The sequence below is a fragment of the Diabrotica virgifera genome, chromosome 7 (assembly GCF_917563875.1).
Source record: "Diabrotica virgifera virgifera chromosome 7, PGI_DIABVI_V3a".
Lineage (NCBI taxonomy): Eukaryota > Metazoa > Arthropoda > Insecta > Coleoptera > Chrysomelidae > Diabrotica > Diabrotica virgifera.
The window spans coordinates 203176903-203194898 of record NC_065449.1 but is presented as its reverse complement, the minus strand read 5'-3'; the positions used below and the strand labels follow the sequence as shown (position 1 = coordinate 203194898).

At 34.5% G+C, this 17996-nt stretch overlaps 1 protein-coding gene across 2 annotated transcripts in view; it reads right to left on the bottom strand.

The window, feature by feature from the left end:
* The window catches only part of LOC114337601 (cathepsin L-like proteinase), a 30160-nt gene that overhangs the window by 11986 nt on the left and 178 nt on the right, over positions 1–17996 (bottom strand). Inside the window, exons 1-3 of one of the 2 annotated variants that reach the window (XM_050657222.1) lie at positions 17892–17971; positions 17287–17379; positions 8743–9075 (exon numbers count right to left, since the gene is read on the bottom strand). In XM_050657222.1, the coding sequence (XP_050513179.1) occupies positions 8743–9075; positions 17287–17370 (417 nt within the window). In that variant the 5' untranslated portion in view covers positions 17371–17379; positions 17892–17971. Of the gene's footprint in view, positions 1–8742; positions 9076–17286; positions 17380–17891; positions 17972–17996 lie in introns of those variants that run through there. The other variant, XM_028288092.2, reaches the window with a different exon arrangement.

The following is a 17996-nucleotide window of genomic DNA, read 5'->3' as shown; positions in this document are numbered from 1 at the left end:
AAGTTATAGTTCATGAGTGAAATACCATGACGTCACTTTAACTTTTCCTCCCTAGGGAGGAAAAGTACAACTTTGCTCCCTACAATCAGGTCCGGAAAAGTATACTTTCGGTAGAGGTAGGAGGAAAAATAATTTTTTACACAACTTGGCCATTTATCTTCAGCTGGTAATAATCCTTAATTTTATTGATTATAAATTTTAATAACAAATTGAATTTTCTCAATACGTACAATTTGGGGAGACAATTGTATGTAGTGTAGGAAACAGAGGTTGAATCTCGCAAAATGGACACAAGTCCGATTTTATTTTTTTTCTGGTATATCAAGGGGTGCTTATTATGACACTAACTTTTTCTAAAAAAAATCGCCCCGGAACCCCCCTTTACATCTCTTTAAAGGGGTTTAATTTGTGGTTTTTGCGAAACGTAGCCTTTCCTGTACCTTTTGCAAAAAATTTACTTAATAGTAAAATGAAGAGATATTTCCTACTATTTATTTCCCGACAGAATATATCTATTACCCATCGTTTAGCGGGGGTGGCGCCCCAAAGTTAACAAATTTTTAAAAAAGAAGTTTTAAAATACATTTGTTTTCCCTAACTGTAATGAAAATTAAGAAGAAACTCTGAGGATCATCATCATCAATGGTGCTACAGCCCTATGAAAGAGCCTCGACCTTCCCAAGTCTATTACGCCAGTCAGTCCTATCCATTGCCAACCGTTGCCAGTTTGCTGCGCCTATTTTTCTCCCATCCTCATCTATACCATCTTTCCATCTAAGTTTTGGCCTACCCCTATTTCTACTTCCCACAGGTTGTGACATAAGGATTCTTCTAGGAGGGTTGTTATGCTGTGATCTTGCTCTCTGAGGATATTAATCACAAATAAGTAGCTGATTTTTTGGTATATTATGTTTAATTTAAGGGCAATTGCCCATTTTTTAATTACAGGGTGTTATATTGTAAAAAACCTCTTTTTTATACAGGTACAGGATTATCCAGGTACTGGTGTTATTAAATATATGTATTACAAATTTTCTATAATGCACTCCCATTTTTTTCCGAGACCACCCCCAAAAAAGTAGAATTAATAAAGAAAGTGATTTTCTTGGAATCCTTCACACGCCGTGCCCTTTAGGAAAATGCTTCATATATCATTTTGTGCAGGTTTTTATTACCCATGCATGGACACCAAAAGCAATTTCTTGATGCAACCCCTGTAGCAAAAAAAAATAAATAAAGGGGGGTTAAAAAATATTGTTTTGCTTTTTGACCCATATGGTCATATGCTCCATCAATAGGGTGATTCATAAATATATATGATTATTGCAACATCCCTGCGGGAACTACCCCTATCCTTGAAAATAAACTGCAGAAACTACCCCTATCCCTTGGAGAGAATATTTTTACGATTTGCTCATTACCTATGCATTTTTTATAACAAAACTTATACAGAACTAAAGTCTATTATTTTCTCTACAAATTAGGTCCCATGCATTTTTTTCGTATAAGCAACCGTTACGGCACAGTGGCGCCGTAAACCTCAGAAATGCTTTGGCGGGCTCCAGTTTATGTTTTTTTTTCGTCACCTATTCATTTTATTGATAACGTACTTATGGAAAATAAAAGAACACACTGTCTGCTACACATTATGACCGATGCATATTTAATTTTCTGTGCACCCTAAAGCCACAGTGGTGGCCCAAAATCAATTTTTGATTATTTTCTTTATTAATTCTCCTTTTTTGGGGTGTTTTTTTTACTCTAGCATAGTCGGTTCAGATGGTATAAAAAGGGGTTTTTTAAAATGTAACAACCTGTAACTTAAAAATTTGCAATTGCCCTTAAATAAAACCTATACCAAAAAATCAGCCACTTATTTGTGATTATTTGGCGCAGGGTTTCTTCTTAATTTTTATTACAGTTAGGGAAACATAATTTTTTTAAAAACACCATTTTTAAAAATTTGGTAACTTAGGGGCGCCACCCTCGCTAAACGGTGGGTGATAGACATATGCTGTTGAGAAATAAATAGTAGGTAATATAGTCCTCTTCATTTTACTATTAAGTAGATTTTGTTCTTCTTCTTCTTCTTCTTCTTCTTCTTCTTCTTCTTCGCGCGACTATAGGATTACTCCTGTTTGTCTGCCTCTTATTCTGTTTCAGTAGCTGTTGTTGACTGTACATTGTCTTTCCACTATTTCGGCGGCCTTCCAACGGGTCTTCTGCTATACAGCTTGTTGTTTTTACAGATGTTTGCTAATCTATCTGGTTCCATTCTGTTTACATGTTCGTTCCAGTTTTTCTTTCTTGTAGTAAATTTTATTTACACAGGAATTTATTACAGGAAGGGCTACGTTTCGCAAAAGTACAAATTACCCCCTTTAAAAGGATAAAAAGGGAGGTTCCGGTGCGAAACTTTTTAAGAAAAAGTTAGTTTCATAATAAACACCCCTTTATATACCAGAAAAAAAAACCGGACTTGTGTCCATTTTGCGAGGTCCAACCTCTGTTTCCTACACTAACGGATATTAAATTTACTTCAAGCGTTTTGTTACCTGTATTTATTTTTAAGTGGTTTTTTCTTTAACTTATGATGTCAGTTATCATATTTTTTTCAATTAAAACCTACATATTTTTCTTAAAAAAATTATTTGAATAAAGTTGTTTTATTTTTAAAATAGTCTGTGCACTGCCCATTCGATCTAAACCTTTATTCAGTTTTTAGTGTGTTCATTGAGCGTTTTGAGAACGTTTCTTTTTAATAAATTATAAACAAGAGCTAACAAAGTTCATCTAAAAATGACCTCTAAAATCATACGAACAAGCTGAATTTTGCTCAGAATGACAATTTTGGGACCCCAAAAAAGATACAAAAGAGTTTAGCAATAGGAGTGAGAACTGAAAGTCCGTGGTGTACAGACGTGTTTACAATTGCTCTCTAAAATATATAGTTTCGTGCCATTGATTGTTTTTAATTAATCAAACAGTAAGTCTTTTTTGGATCTACTACATACATTAGTTTAATTAACAACTTCAAAAAAACATAAACCTGCACCTCATTAGAAGAATGTCTTTAAAATCTCTGTGCTTATATTGCAATAATTTGTTAATGGAGATCGATAGCCAGGTCTCTTGTCTAAGTTGCAACAAATTATGCCATAAAAGATGTGCTCGATCAGAATTAAATGGTTGCAATGAAACATCCGTATCATTTGAGAACTGGCATTGTAATACCTGTAGAGCCTCTCCGAATAACATTACTCTTCAGAATGAGCCATCTATGTCTTCAGCCTCGCTACTCAGCAACCATCAGTTTGATTTACTTATGGACAAATTATCCATTCTCACAAATTCTGTGACAGAATTAAATAACAAGTTTTCTACACAATCACAAATGCTTGAAAACTGCATGAAGGATGTATCCGCTCTTCGTGATGAAAATAATCTTCTTCGTGAAAAAGTTAGTTCCTTGGAAAAACTAGTGAACTCTACAACTCCGTCACAAGATGATATATATTACGAAACTACTCAGCGTTTGAAGCGGGAAAAGAACGTCCTACTCCTAGGAATTCCTGAAAGATCACCCGAAGATGACGCTCGCATAATTAAAGAAGTAATTACGCACTTATCTCCGAATTCTGCGAATTGTATCCAGTCCGGCTATCGTCTTGGAAAAAATACTAATAATAACAAACCTCGTCTTTATCGTGTTATTTTTGGGACTCCTAAGGCTGCATTGGACGTTTTGAGAAACAAGAAGAATATTTCTCGTAATTTATATCCTTCAGTTAAGATAATCTCTGATATGACACCTAAACAGCGTCAACATCTAAATGATTTACGTGCAGAACTAGAGTTACGATTAAAAACTGAAACAAATCTCACTATTAAATATGTTTATGGAGTTCCGCAAATCGTTCAAATACTATCCAACAAAAGAGTTCGCGAGGAAGAGTCTTCACCTAATCGAGAGTCTGGCCTAAAAGTTGTAAAACCTGCCTCCTCGAAATCTGAATAGCAATCAGTACACATTGTTTTTTGGAACTCACAAGGAATTAATAGTGTTAATGACTTTTTAAGTGATTTCAATGATATACCCATTCTTTGTTTATCGGAAACATGGGTTATTACCGAAAATATAAAATTTTCAAATTATTTATCTACTTACTCATGTGCCAGTTCAGTTGCCATAAAAGAAAAATCCTTGGGTAGGGCTAGCGGTGGTCTATCAATTTTTTGTAATCCCAACCTTTCTTCTGTTTGTATTGATAAATCACCTTGGTGGATCTTTTGTTTAATATCTAGCAATAATTATAAATTTGTAGTCTGTAACGTTTATTTTAAACCTAGTCTAAGTATTGAATATTTATTGTCACTATTTCAGGAGGTGTTATCTAATATTTTAGAGAAATTTAATGATACACCTATAATTATTGGAGGAGACTTTAACTCCCGTGTTTCAGACAATGACGTATCCCCTCCTGAAATATTTGAAAACACAAATTTTTTTGACGAGAGACAAAGTTTAGATACTGTAATTAATGCAAAAGGTAGATGCCTTCTTGATTTCATGAATTTTAACGGGTTCTGTCTGTTAAATGGTAGGTGTATTTCTGATCGGCCTGCAAAATTTACTTTCGTCGGCCCTATGGGCAAGAGTACAATAGATTTAGTCTGGGTAAATAACTCACATTTGCACTTTGTTAATGATGTTTACGTAAATACAACGTGTACTTTATCAGACCACTTTCCTGTTTCATGCTTTATAACTCAAACGTATCTTTCACCTATGAAAGAAACTATAATAAAAAATAAAACTATTTTTAAGTTAAATGAATCTTTAGTTTTGTCTTATAAACTAAACATGCAAAATTCGGCGGGGGTGCACATAATTCATGATGTCGAAATGGCAAACAAAAACCTGTTGGATAATATTTATAAAACAGCTGATAATCTTGGGCTGTCAGAAAGTATAATCGCTCCTAACAGACCTAATAAACACAAACCGTGGTATGATTGTCAATGTAGAGATCTAAAGAAATCAGTTAAAAGTAAACTCAAAATTTGTCAACAAAACAATTTCTCAAATCAAACTAAAAACGAATACTTAATTATTAAAGCAGAGTATAAAAAATTATTAAAAGTAAAAAAAACTGAATTTCAACAAAATATTATTGGTAATATTTCCAACTCTACTGATTCAAAAACTTTTTGGTTTCATATTAAAAGAGCTCGAAATATTTCAAATAGTTACATATCTTTACCTGCTGCAACATGGGAAACATTCTACTCTGACATTATGGGAGCCGGGATAGTGGACACAACCCTCTATTTCGATGCGAGGAATCCGTATTTTGATAATCCTATTACCACCAATGAAATTTACTTAGCTTTAAATTCCTGTCAAAACAACAAAGCTCCAGGATCTGATAATATTCCCTATGAGTTTTACAAATACTTACCAAATAACTGGATCTTATACCTTAACTCATTTTTCAATACTATCTTCAACACTTCCACTTTTCCTAATAGTTGGTCGAAAATTACTCTAAAAATGCTCCACAAAAAAGGTCCCTCTAACGATCCTTCCAATTACAGGGGAATTGCTTTAGTAAACTGCATTACTAAAGTATTCATGCAAATTATTTTGAACCGTTTAGTCAATTGGGTAGAATCGTTTAATATACTTCCCGAATCCCAATCTGGTTTTCGTAAAGAACGTGGTTGTTACGATAATGTCTATACTCTTACATCCATCATTCAATTTCGTCTCCGATTTAAAAAGCGCAAGCTATTTGTATTGTTTGTTGACTTTAAGCGGGCTTTTGATTGCATTAACCACGCGTTGCTCTGGTCTAAACTTTTTGCTTTAGGTATTAGCTCTAAAATTGTACTTCTACTTAAATCTTTCTATTCTAATGCTACCTTTAGGGTTAATGCTGACGAGCAATATACTAAATCGTTTAACATTTGTGAGGGCGTGTTACAGGGAGAAGTCCTCAGTCCCTTGTTATTTGCGTTATTTCTTGCAGACATCGAAGATTTTTTTAAAAGCCGCGGAGCAGAAGGCATCAATGTTAATAACGTAAATGAAATTCTTATGCTTTTATACGCTGACGATTTGGTAATATTAGGTCACTCGGAGATCGATATATCAAAAAAATTAAAAATGTTGGAGGATTACTGCAAACAAAACAAACTTACTGTCAATACTGCTAAAACTAAAATTATGTGTTTCTCTAGGGGTCCTTATAACTTAAAAAATAATATTAAATTCACTTTCAATCAATATCCCATTCTATTAACTAACACCTATAATTACCTTGGAGTGACTTTTGCCTCTTCGTCTCTATTCCGTGAAATGGCAGATGTGAGTAATGCGAAAGCTAAACAAGCAACTGGAGCACTTATACCTGTTCTAGCTAAACTTAAAATTGACTGCATGCAAACGAGGCTACAACTTTTTGATGCATTAGTAACAAGTACAATCTCCAATTGTATTTCTGTATGGGCACTCCGTTATGTAGATGTTCTCGAACAAGTTCAAGTACAATTCCTAAAACGAATTCTTATGCTTCCCATATCCACACCCGGTTACATAGTCAGAGTAGAATGCGGCAGAGTCAAACTCTTGTATAATATATTCAAGTGGACACTAAACTGGTTAAAGAAAATTTATATGATGGACGATTCCCGTTACCCCAAAATGTGCTTTTTTCGTCAACTACAACTGATGGAGACCGATAGCAGGTATAACTGGGCAGCGCAGGTAAAATCACTTTTTACTTTTATTGATGCTGAACCTATTTGGAATAATCTCTCCCTTCATTCCCTACAACTGAATAGAAAAGCCTTGTTAATCAAATTTAAAAATAAGCTCTCAGAATTAGATATTTCTCTTTGTCAGCAATCCAATTTTCTCCCCTTATATAAACACCTAGCTCTTTCCGAATTAAGTCAAAAATACTTATGCCTAAAAATGCCCATCCAGATTACAAGAACTATTGCACAGCTTCGATTATGTAATTCATTCTGCTTAACGTTCACTTATAAGGATTCTACATATAAAATTAATCCTAATGAAATCTGTACTATTTGTAACAATAAGGAGTTAGAAACAATTGAACATATACTTTTTGATTGTCCAATATATTCTTGTATGAAACAATCATCCATTAATTATATAGCCGATATTGATACTGTAACTCATACCTTAAATAACATTACAGTATATTCAGCTAAAATAATAGCTAGCTATATCTGGAATGTTCTAAAACTTAGGTCTTTCATCATAAATGAATAGTTAAATACGTAAATTATACTTTGTATCTTTAATTAATTCTTATATAACTCGTTGTTTTTTTTTTTTTTTTATTTATTTCTTTCTTTTGTTTATCCCTAAAATAAACATATTGTGTGTTTCTTGGGATGAAAAAAAGGAACGAAATATTTGTTCTCACCCTTTCCATAAAATTGTAAAATTTTAAAAGGAAATAAATGTATCTATCTATCTATCTATCTATCTAATCCTGCCCCCGAACTTCCCTCCAAAAACCCCCCTCGTAGGATGGAAAACGGAAGACATAGATTTACCAAAAATCTGTGCGGCGCAGAAAAAAATATTGTCAAACAAAAAGAGGGGCTGACATAATTTCAGACAAAACTATTTATTATTACTTTTTTGTGTAGAATCAACTTTTATCTCAGAAACCACGCTTGAAGTGACCGGCGATTTTGAATATCAGTTAGTAGTTTAATAAAATTTCTATTGACGGTAAAAATTCCATATTTTTATTCAGAGTATCCAATCGACAAAAATCAAAATGCGTTTTAAAGTTGAACCATGCAGCTTTCGTATGAAACTTTTGCATTTTGTTGCATGAAGTCTCCCCCCAGCCAGGATTCGAATTCACGGCCTTTGGGTCCAAAGATAGGCTTTCTTACCACTGAGGCACGGAGGGGTAAGCTAATAGATATAAGTTAGTTAAATTTTTGGGTTACAACAAAACCAGTCTCAGACAGAAATTATTATAAATTACACAGGTTTACAAAAAAAAAATAAATTTTGGACTATTCGACGAAACTATATGACTAGGGGGTTTTTGGGGTCGTTTATCACGAATCCGGTGTCCGCTGACCTCTATCACGTCAGGCAAAGGTCATTTCAAGGTCAAATCAATTTAAATCGACAATCGCTCTGGAAAACTATATTAGGGGATTTTTGGGGTCGCTGGTCACGAATCCGAGGTCCGCTGCTGACCTCTCTCACGTCTAGCTCACGGATATTTCAAGGTCAAATCAAGATAAATCGACACAATCGCTCTAAAAAGTATATTAGGGGGTTTTTGGGGTCTCTGACCATAAAACTGGGGTCCGTTGAACTCTACCACGTCAGGTTAAGGTCATTTCAAGGTCAAATCAGTTTTGTTGACTTGTCCCGGTTAGACCTTGAAATGACCTTTACCTGCCGTGGTAGAGCTCAACGGAACCCAGTTTTATGATCCCAAAAACCCCCTAATATACTTTTTCAGAGCGATTGTTAATTTATCTTGATTTGGCCTTGAAATGACCTTTACATGACGTGATAGAGGTCAGCGGACCCCGGATTCGTGATCAGCGACCCCAAAAACCCCCTAGTCATAATATGGTTTCGTCAAATAATTCAAAATTTATTTTTTTTTGTAAACCTGTGTTTTTCAAAAAGAAAGAATACCAAAAGATCTATCATAAGTTACTACTTACAGTACTAAATGCCCAACAAGAACCACAGGCTGCCTGATCTTTGACAGCCAAAACAGCTGTATCTCTCCAGTCGATGCTTGCTGGACGAGAAAAGTTTGGATCACGTACGAGCGTTTTGGTATTTTTATGGTGTGATTTAGCTACTATTTTTGGGTTTAACATAGCGTTCAATTCTTCATCGGTCCAGTCAGCGAATTTGGTTATTTTAAGAAAGTAACTCGTTTCTCCCTTCTCGTATTTTGAATTGTGTTCATTAATTTTGCGAAGATTTTTTTGAAATACTTGGAAACGAAGTTTTTCTTCTCCTAATTTGTAACTTCTTTGGAAAGATTTCTGAAAAACAAAGTTTAGAATTACATAATATCTTTCATAAATAATTATTCCAATAGTATTCAAAACAAAAAATAAAAGAAAATTGCTAATACTGAGACGAGGTATCTGGCGGATAACCTATTTAATTTCTCAAAACCTATAGAGACCGTTGTCATGAGAGCTTACGGGAACACCGCCGCTGTAGCAAAAATAATGCCACATGTAGAAGGATATATGTTCGTACATAAGGAAGATGTATTTAAAAATAGTACAGTACGGTACAGTTTTATATGCACTCCCAGTCTGGGAGAAAGTGCGAAAGAAAAAAAATTATATGGAAGTGATGACAATGCGCAAAGAAAATCTCTACTAAGCTGGTAAGAACATATAGGACAACCTCAACAAGTTCTGCACAAGTGATATACACTGTATCAATCCAGTTAATGATAAATGGGTGAGTGACCATGTACAAGAAGAGAAGGATGAGTATAAAGAAGATCAAGGAAGAAAGTAAACAAAACAACAGAAGCAAATTGGACGAAGACGCTCATTTCGAACAGAGTTTTGGATAAACTTCAAATTTAGACATCCAATTTTTATCCAATGATATTTTGACGAGGCATGGGTCTTTTATGCTTATAGAGATAAAAAACAAATGATAATCTATGTGGGTGTAGGTGTGATCATGAAGGTGTGATAATGAAGGAGGTTGACGCAGAACATTGCGCTTTTGGATGTAGTCAATTAAGCCGGGAAATGGAAGAGATTGTAAAAAATAGTAAGAATCACACCAGACAGCATAATAAAAATTACTTTAACATAACGGTGAGGTTTATCACGAAAATTATAAAAAATAAAGTGGAATATGAGAGGATGGCATATAAAGAAGCAAATGTAAAACTACTACTTAGACAAAAGCGACATACTCGAAGTTACTTTCTATAAGAAGTGTATAGACCCGAGTATGCCGTAGGAGATAAAGGTGTTTAATAAGTAAGGTCATGTTGGTGAACCCACCGTGGGGCGGTAAAGTCCCACACTACCGTGGAGCGAAAAAAAGCTCATCCTAGGCAATAGAGTAAGCATGCGCGTCACTTTCTAAAAAAATATTGCTGTGCATCTCTGTAGCATAAAAGCATCTAGTGTAACGTATTTTACCGCGAAACAACAATAAATATGTTTAACCGTTGCAAATTCACCATGTTCTGACTATAAATCTGAGCAAATGGGGAGACCGGACCTGATTCCGAAACACAAAGTGTGTTTAATTTCAGCTCCGATATATTCGCAATTTTATACGAATATTTTCACCAAAGTAAATTAACAAAAGTGATATACCTGTTCAATAAAGTTAGTGTTATAAGAAGACCGAAAAACGTGAGTAGAAGAACATTATTTAAATTGAAATAATATATTTATATTGGAAATCTAACCAAATAAAATCTTTATATCAACACAACACCGGGCTGGTTTTTTATTAACAACCATTAAAGCCAGGGCCGTACTTGAATATGATAATAATTAAAATAAATCGTTCAAGTAAAATTAAATGATGAATAATAATTTATCAACAATGGAAACTCCTACCACTTCTCAAAACAATCCAATGTACTCTACTATTGCATCTCAACAAGATAGTCCAAAAACTCCACTAAAAGAAGAAGCCATCATCTTCAGTTCAATCAATGGCGCAAAATTGCAAGATTATCTATTGCAACTAGGACCACTCGTTCAACCAAAAAATATTATTTATTCGTCAAGAATCTCTAATAACCGAGTATGCATTTATCTTTCAAGTAAAGCTGTAGTTGATGACTTTCTAAATAAAACAGGATCCATAAAAATAAATAATGAAGTACTTCTAGCACGTAGATTAGTTACTCCATCACAACGTCTTCTCGTATCTAATGTTCATCCAACAATACCACAGGAAATGTTAAGCAATCTTCTCCAAAACCTAGGCTTGAAATTGATCTCACCAATAACACGTTTGAGAATTGGAGCTACAAATCTTGAATATAGCCACATATTCAGTTTTAGGCGTCAAGTATACATAGAACCCCTAAATAATATAACCATACCTGATTTTATAATCGGTAATCATGATAATGTTAGCTACAAAATATATTTGTCCAGCGACCAATTGCTTTGCTTCAAATGCAAAAAACATGGCCATCTGGCCTAACAATGTTCATCAGAAACCTCTCCCCTAACCAATTATGATATGTCAAATACTACTCCAACTTCTAATCCACCTCAAAGTATCACTTCACAGGTTACCACAACAGATCACCAAGAAAATAATTCATCAAGTCCTCCTCTTCCAATAAATTCGATGGAGGTGTCAAATATGACCCTTCCAACAACTTAAACATCAACATCAACCAAAAGACATTTATCAGAAACCCCATCTCCAACAAAAGAGCTAGCATCCAATGTATTTAACACAGAAAGTAATAAAAGTAATCCTACGTCCAAAAAAATAAGAGCCGACACCAATTCTGAACTCGATAAAAGCATAATAAAATCCATTCAAGACTCACCACAAGAACAGCAGATACAAGTAGACCAGAAATCACAAAATCAAAATCACACAGCAGCTAAAGTAACAAAGAAATCGAAGAAGATGCTGAAAGATTTATCCATAAACTATTCAAAATCATATGTCTTAAATTACGATGAATTTCGGGATTTACTAAATGAGACATACGGAGCTAAACATGTCTATAATATTGTTAAAGATTATACACCAGATTTAACATCACTCATTAAAATGCTTACAGACACTCATTTTTACTGAATCAAAATTAAAAAATCGAATCACACGACTACGCCAAAAACTAGAAAAACTATTACAACTTGAAAAATCTGAACCCGATAGTGATTCAGGTGCTTCAACTAAATAATAAATCACTTTCAATAGTATATTACAATGAAATTTAAATTTCAAAGTTTCAAAGTTTAATATAAGTTATAAATTGTGAATCTCAGTGATATATGGAAATAAACTGTAAGTGTACAAGCTCGTTACCTAATATCCAGTTAAATTAGCATTAAAGTCAGCAAATTGCAATTATTTGTTATTGTTGTCAATAAACAAATCCAGTTTTACCAGCAAAATAACCGCTTTTAGTAAAGACCCATATACCTGTTTTTGCAGGTGTACAGGGTCGGACTTACTTTTCACTTAACGTTTATCGAAATGAATTCAAACATGGAATCACACAACAGTTCTACAATACAAGACCATCAAAGTCAAATAAACGCACCACAGTCATACTCTTTGGCAGCGTCGAGAGTGCAGTTTCCTTTAAAGTCCCAAGGAATTATCTTTAGTGCCTTAGAAAACACCAAACTTCAAGACTACCTTCTCCCACTTGGAAATAAAATTCAACCGAAAAATATAATCTTCTCTTCTAGATTATCTAATAATCGCATATGTATGTATTTATCCAGTAAACAAATGGTGGATGATTTTATGAATAATCATGGTCAAATAGAAATACAAGGTGAAATTGTCAGAGCGAGAAGGTTAGTTACACCAGCGGAACGACTTGTGCTCTCCGGCGTATGTCCTTCAATACCGCACGACTTGCTAATCAATGAGTTACAAAAAATCGGCATAGTTCCTGTCTCCCCCATGACATTCCTCAAAATTAGTGCTTCTATGCCTGAGTACAATCACATCCTTAGTTTTCGAAGACAAATCTATATCAGTCCTCACAGTCTAACACTACCAGAGACATTTACTCTTATTTTTGACAACACGATATATAGAATATTCATTTCTCAAGACAGTTTAGTTTGCTTTAGATGCAAGAAGCCATGTCACATTGCATCCCATTGCTCCGAACCACTAGCTCAACTAAATACTAACCAAAACAATGAAGCATCGGTATCCAGCGCAACAAATATATCTTCGCAAGCACCCAATGATACAAACCCTTCTCAGTGTGAACAAATGTCTATTTCTAATGTCCCGGAGATACCGAACAAAGTAGATGCATCAAATAAGGACAGTCACATAATCAGTCAACCAAAACGTAACTTTGATGAAATTATTTCACCTGAAGCAGACCCATCTTCAAAAGAACGTAACATTTTTCCACCGCCTAAAGTCCAAGCAAAATCTAAAAAAGCTAAAATTAGTTCAGCAAGCACTTCTGAATGCTCATTTTCTCTCTTACTTGACCCTGCCAAAAACTTCATAGAAAATCACCATCGACCTTTCCCTCTAAACTTTGATCAACTTGACATGCTCCTAACGAATATTACGGGATCAACAGATCATATAGCCACGATTAAGGAATATACCACAGACCTAGAAGCCTTAACCGATATGCTCACTGAGGTTTACCCCCATTTAAAGGAAAGATCTATAAAACGCAAAATCACGTCCTTAAAGAAAAAAATTTTTAAACACCTTGGTAATGAGGAGGCATCGGACTGGGAAAGTGACACATCTCAATTAAGTCAACATTAAGATTTAAGTTTCTACTTCAAAAGAATATTGATGGATTTATCCATCGCCTAGCTATGCTCCAACATCTTTCTCTAAATTCCAGCATCTATACTGCAGAGCTCTTTGGTATGTTTAAAGCCATCAAACGTGTAAATATTAAAAACCTCCCTTGTTGTCTAGTCCTTTCCGACTCTCTTAGCATAGTCAAAGCTATGCAAAATATATACCACAAACACCCCATTGAGAAAAGAATCTAGGTCGATTTAATGGAAGCTCAAGAAAGTTTCAGAAGAATCTTCCTGTGGATACCATGTCACATAGGCATAGAAGGAAATATGAACAAGCAGAATACTAGTGCGCGTAACGCTATCACTATGATGTATCAGAAAGAGAGTGTCGGAGTGTCGCTAGCGATCTGAAAGTTCATTTCGAAAATAAAGTGTTAGTGCGTGGAATTCAATTATTGCTCCAAAGGTTTAATTGTATACAAATTGTAATTAATATTTACCAATTTTTGATTTAATATTGTTAAAAATGTTACAGAAATGTAGCTAATAACCTTCGGGTGGATGCGACTTTGTCTTTCTTAAATAAATAAAAAAAAAATAGTGTCGGGGAGACATTTATCTCCTTAGAAGTTGTTCGTTGAAACTTATCCTTGCTTTGGTGTTCTTTAGGCTTACTGTTAGCATAAATTGTCTTAATATTTCTGGGATTCTAACATTCTCTATCTCCTCCATCATTTTCGTCCGATTGATTATATCAAAAGCGCTTTTGAAATCTATGAATATTCGGGAATTTCTCTGTTGTATTCTCTAGATTTTTGAATTATTTGTTTCACTGTATGTGTAAAATTGTGAAATTAATCATCGACCTCCTTGGTGAATCCATTCTGGTATTCTCCTAATATTCGTTCACCGCATTATTTAAGTCTCATGTTTAGTATGTTTGATAGAATGTTATATGTGGTGTTTAATAAAGTTATTGCTCTTTAATTCTGGCACTCCTCCCGATCTCCTTTTTTTTCATATATTATAGGTACTATAATACCTGTGTTCCAATCGTATGGTAGTCAGTTTTGTCCATAATTTGTTGTATTAGTTGTTTATTTCTTTATGTAATTCTCTTCCTCCGTATTTTTTTTAATTCCACTACTTTTTCATCTTCTCCTACTGCTTTTCCGTTTCCTAGGTTTTTAATATTTGTTTTTGTACTTCTTCTGCTGTGAAAATTTCGACTTCGTCGTTATCTTCTACGGTTTTATTTCTTCATCGCAGTGTGCTTACTTTTTCATAGTGAATAGCATTTTTTTGTAATATTCTTCCCATATTTTGCTGATCTGTTTCTCTTCGAATACGGTTTCTCCTTTCTGGTTTTTTAGTCCTCTTGTTTTGCTTGATTTAATGCTGGGCTTATTTTTTGTTGCTCTGACTTTTTTGTAAAATTGCTTTATTTACTGTTCAGTTAACAACTGTTTTGTTCTGACGGATTGTTAATCCATGATATTCTGGCTGAGTTTTTTACTTTGTTTCGCAGTCTTGATCGTACGTAAATTACATATTCAAAGGTAAATTGAAAAGGATTTGTAGGTCCCAAATTAGCTAAAAGACCATGTTTCATCCTGCCTATTTGGATATCGCCCCAAACCCTCCTTGGCAGTGGCGTACCCGGAGAGGGGACTTGGGGGTTAAACCCCCTTTCCCCCAGGGCATATGAAAAATATATAAAAAAAGTAGGAAAATGTAACTTGTCTTTCACAAACAAAACAAAAAAATACGCCAACCCCCCTCCCCAGAGAAAAATTATACGCTACTACTCCTTGGATGTGTCCCGTTTTTTCAAGTTTATGATCTGGTCACCCTAACTTACAACAAAAATTTGACACTTTTGTGGTTTGAAAGAAGTTAGAATTTTTATATGTCAAAGGTCTAAAAATTGTAGAATAGAAATGAATTCCAGTGACGAAGAGTTACAGTTTTTTTATTTGTTTATCGTAGATAAAATATTGTATGAAACTGTGCGTGAAGTACTTTTTGCGAACTTACGCGATGTATAGCACTCGCTCCGTTGTCGCTCGTGCTCTAAACATAGCGTGCGTTCGCAAAAAACCTACTTCACGAACTGTTTCATAAATAACTATTTTTCAATAAGATTTTTTTACATCTAGTTTTGGTAACACTTTAGAAAAAGTCACGCTTCGCCACTGCTTAATTACGCTTCTAACATAAATGTACGCAAAAGAATTCCAATAAATAACATTTTAGACATATCCATGACTAATGATTCTTCAAAGCTCAATCTCCCATATTCTCGCAGAATCTACCATGCAATGAAGCTACTTAACTGGCAGGAATTTCCACCCTTATATCAATACAAAGACATATCTTCATCTCCACCTTGGACTGTAAAAATTCCAACAGTCAATTGCAGTCTATGAAAATTCCAAAAAAAATAGCACTAATCCTAATCTCATCATACAACACTTCAGAGATCTAATTAACTCGCATTCCGATTACACAGTATACTATACAGACGCGTCTAAAACTGAAAATGGACTCGGAGTGGCAATTGTTAACAACACGGAGATTCTCAAACATAAAATTCCAGATACCGCAACTGTATTAACCGGAGAACTTCACGCAATCTACCAAGCAATACTGCATGCAAATGCGAATAAGATGAACAAACTATTAATCGTGACAGATTATATGTCATCACTACACGTAATCAGGAAAATGTACACGCAGCATCCAATAGCCCCACTAATAAAGGAAGAACTACATAAATTGCATACTCAAGATTTAAGTATCAAGTTTCTCTGGCTCCCATCACATGTTGGAGTAGCAGGTAATGAAACAGCAGACCAAAATACCACCGAAGCCATAAATGATAACAGCATTCCCATGTCACCCCAATCTGTAAGTATGGATCTAAAAAGCTACTTCATAAAACATCTATTCAAAAACTAGAACAATAAATGGAAATCCACACCATCAAAGCTTCAGGAGGTAAAAAATTAGGTTGGCCCATGGCAACAAATGACTATCTTGGTTGCATTAATCCATAGTTTTTAAGTGAAAAAATTAATTAGGGTTAAAATGTGTTAATTAGCACATTCTGTTATATATGAAGATTATGTTTGTAAAAAAGATAGTGTTGATTACAAAATTCAAATCATGATCTAAAAGGTATGGAGAAGTCAGAATATTTAGAATAAAGCTATGAAATGGAATGCGGATAAAAAGGATGTATGGAGAACCGAATATAGCAGTGAGCATAAAATTCCAAAGACTGAGATGGCTGGGATACATCCAAAGGATATCAAACATGAGACTTCACAAAAGAATACTAACGGGAGTAATAGCAGGAAAGAAGAAGAAATGTAGACCGAAAACCAGGTGGAATAAATATGTTAAAATAGTCATAGAACTTAAAATCACAAATTGGAAAAATAAAGCAGCAGCACGACAGAATGGAAAATAATAGTAAACCAAGCCATGGGCCTTCTAAATCTGGAGAGATAAATTATAATATATAAAGGATGGAAAAAGTTACTACTCTTCTAATACTACGTTTAAGCTCTTCTTACATTGATTCTATATTATGTGCATAATATAGACACAAAAGTTGTCTGATGCTTTATGATTTTAAATGTGATTTTAATAATTTGAAAGTTTGTATGTTACAGGTGTACAGATCAAACAGTACTTTCGATGTTTTATATTATAAATAAATTTGACTATAATATTATTTTTATAAAATTTATTTACCTTGAACGTAACCCATTGTTTGTTAGCCGAAAGTTGTGCTGAGGCAACCAAAAGGCAAGCACAAAGCAGGATAAATATCTTCATTATGTCGTTCTGTAAAAAATGAGCTACGTGTTGGTTAAAGAATATCGTACAAAGTAGATAAATATATTTGTGGTCTGTTAGAGTATTTCGGCTTGGACCTAATTAGATCTTTTTTGCATAACACTGTAACGACGTCGCAGATGGCGATTTTCGATAGGTTATCCTCTCTCTAGGTGCCTATACTCACTAACAACCAACCACTATAATCGAATCGCGTTGAAGATAAATGAAACACTTGCAAAAGTATAAAACGTCGCGACCATTTCTAGGAAACTGGTAAGAACTCGTACGCTAGGTCTTTGAGTATTTATCACAGGCCACTGTCTTCTCCTTTACCATGCCACCAAGCATTTATCGATCGCTATTGTTCCCAGCCTGCATTGGGTATTGACCGATCGTTTCCGTTCCTTGTCCATGTCGAGTAATTATCGACCGACTCCGAGCCACCTCTAACCTAGGCTAAATAAGAATTAGTCTTTCCCCGTTTTTGAGTATTGACCGAAGACCGTCATTTGACTCACCCACCAGAGTGTCGCTTATATCAGACGCTCATAAATATTTTCATTAAATATTTCACTCTCGAAAACCTAAACAGCTGTTTCAAATCTATTTACTAGAGTTGTACA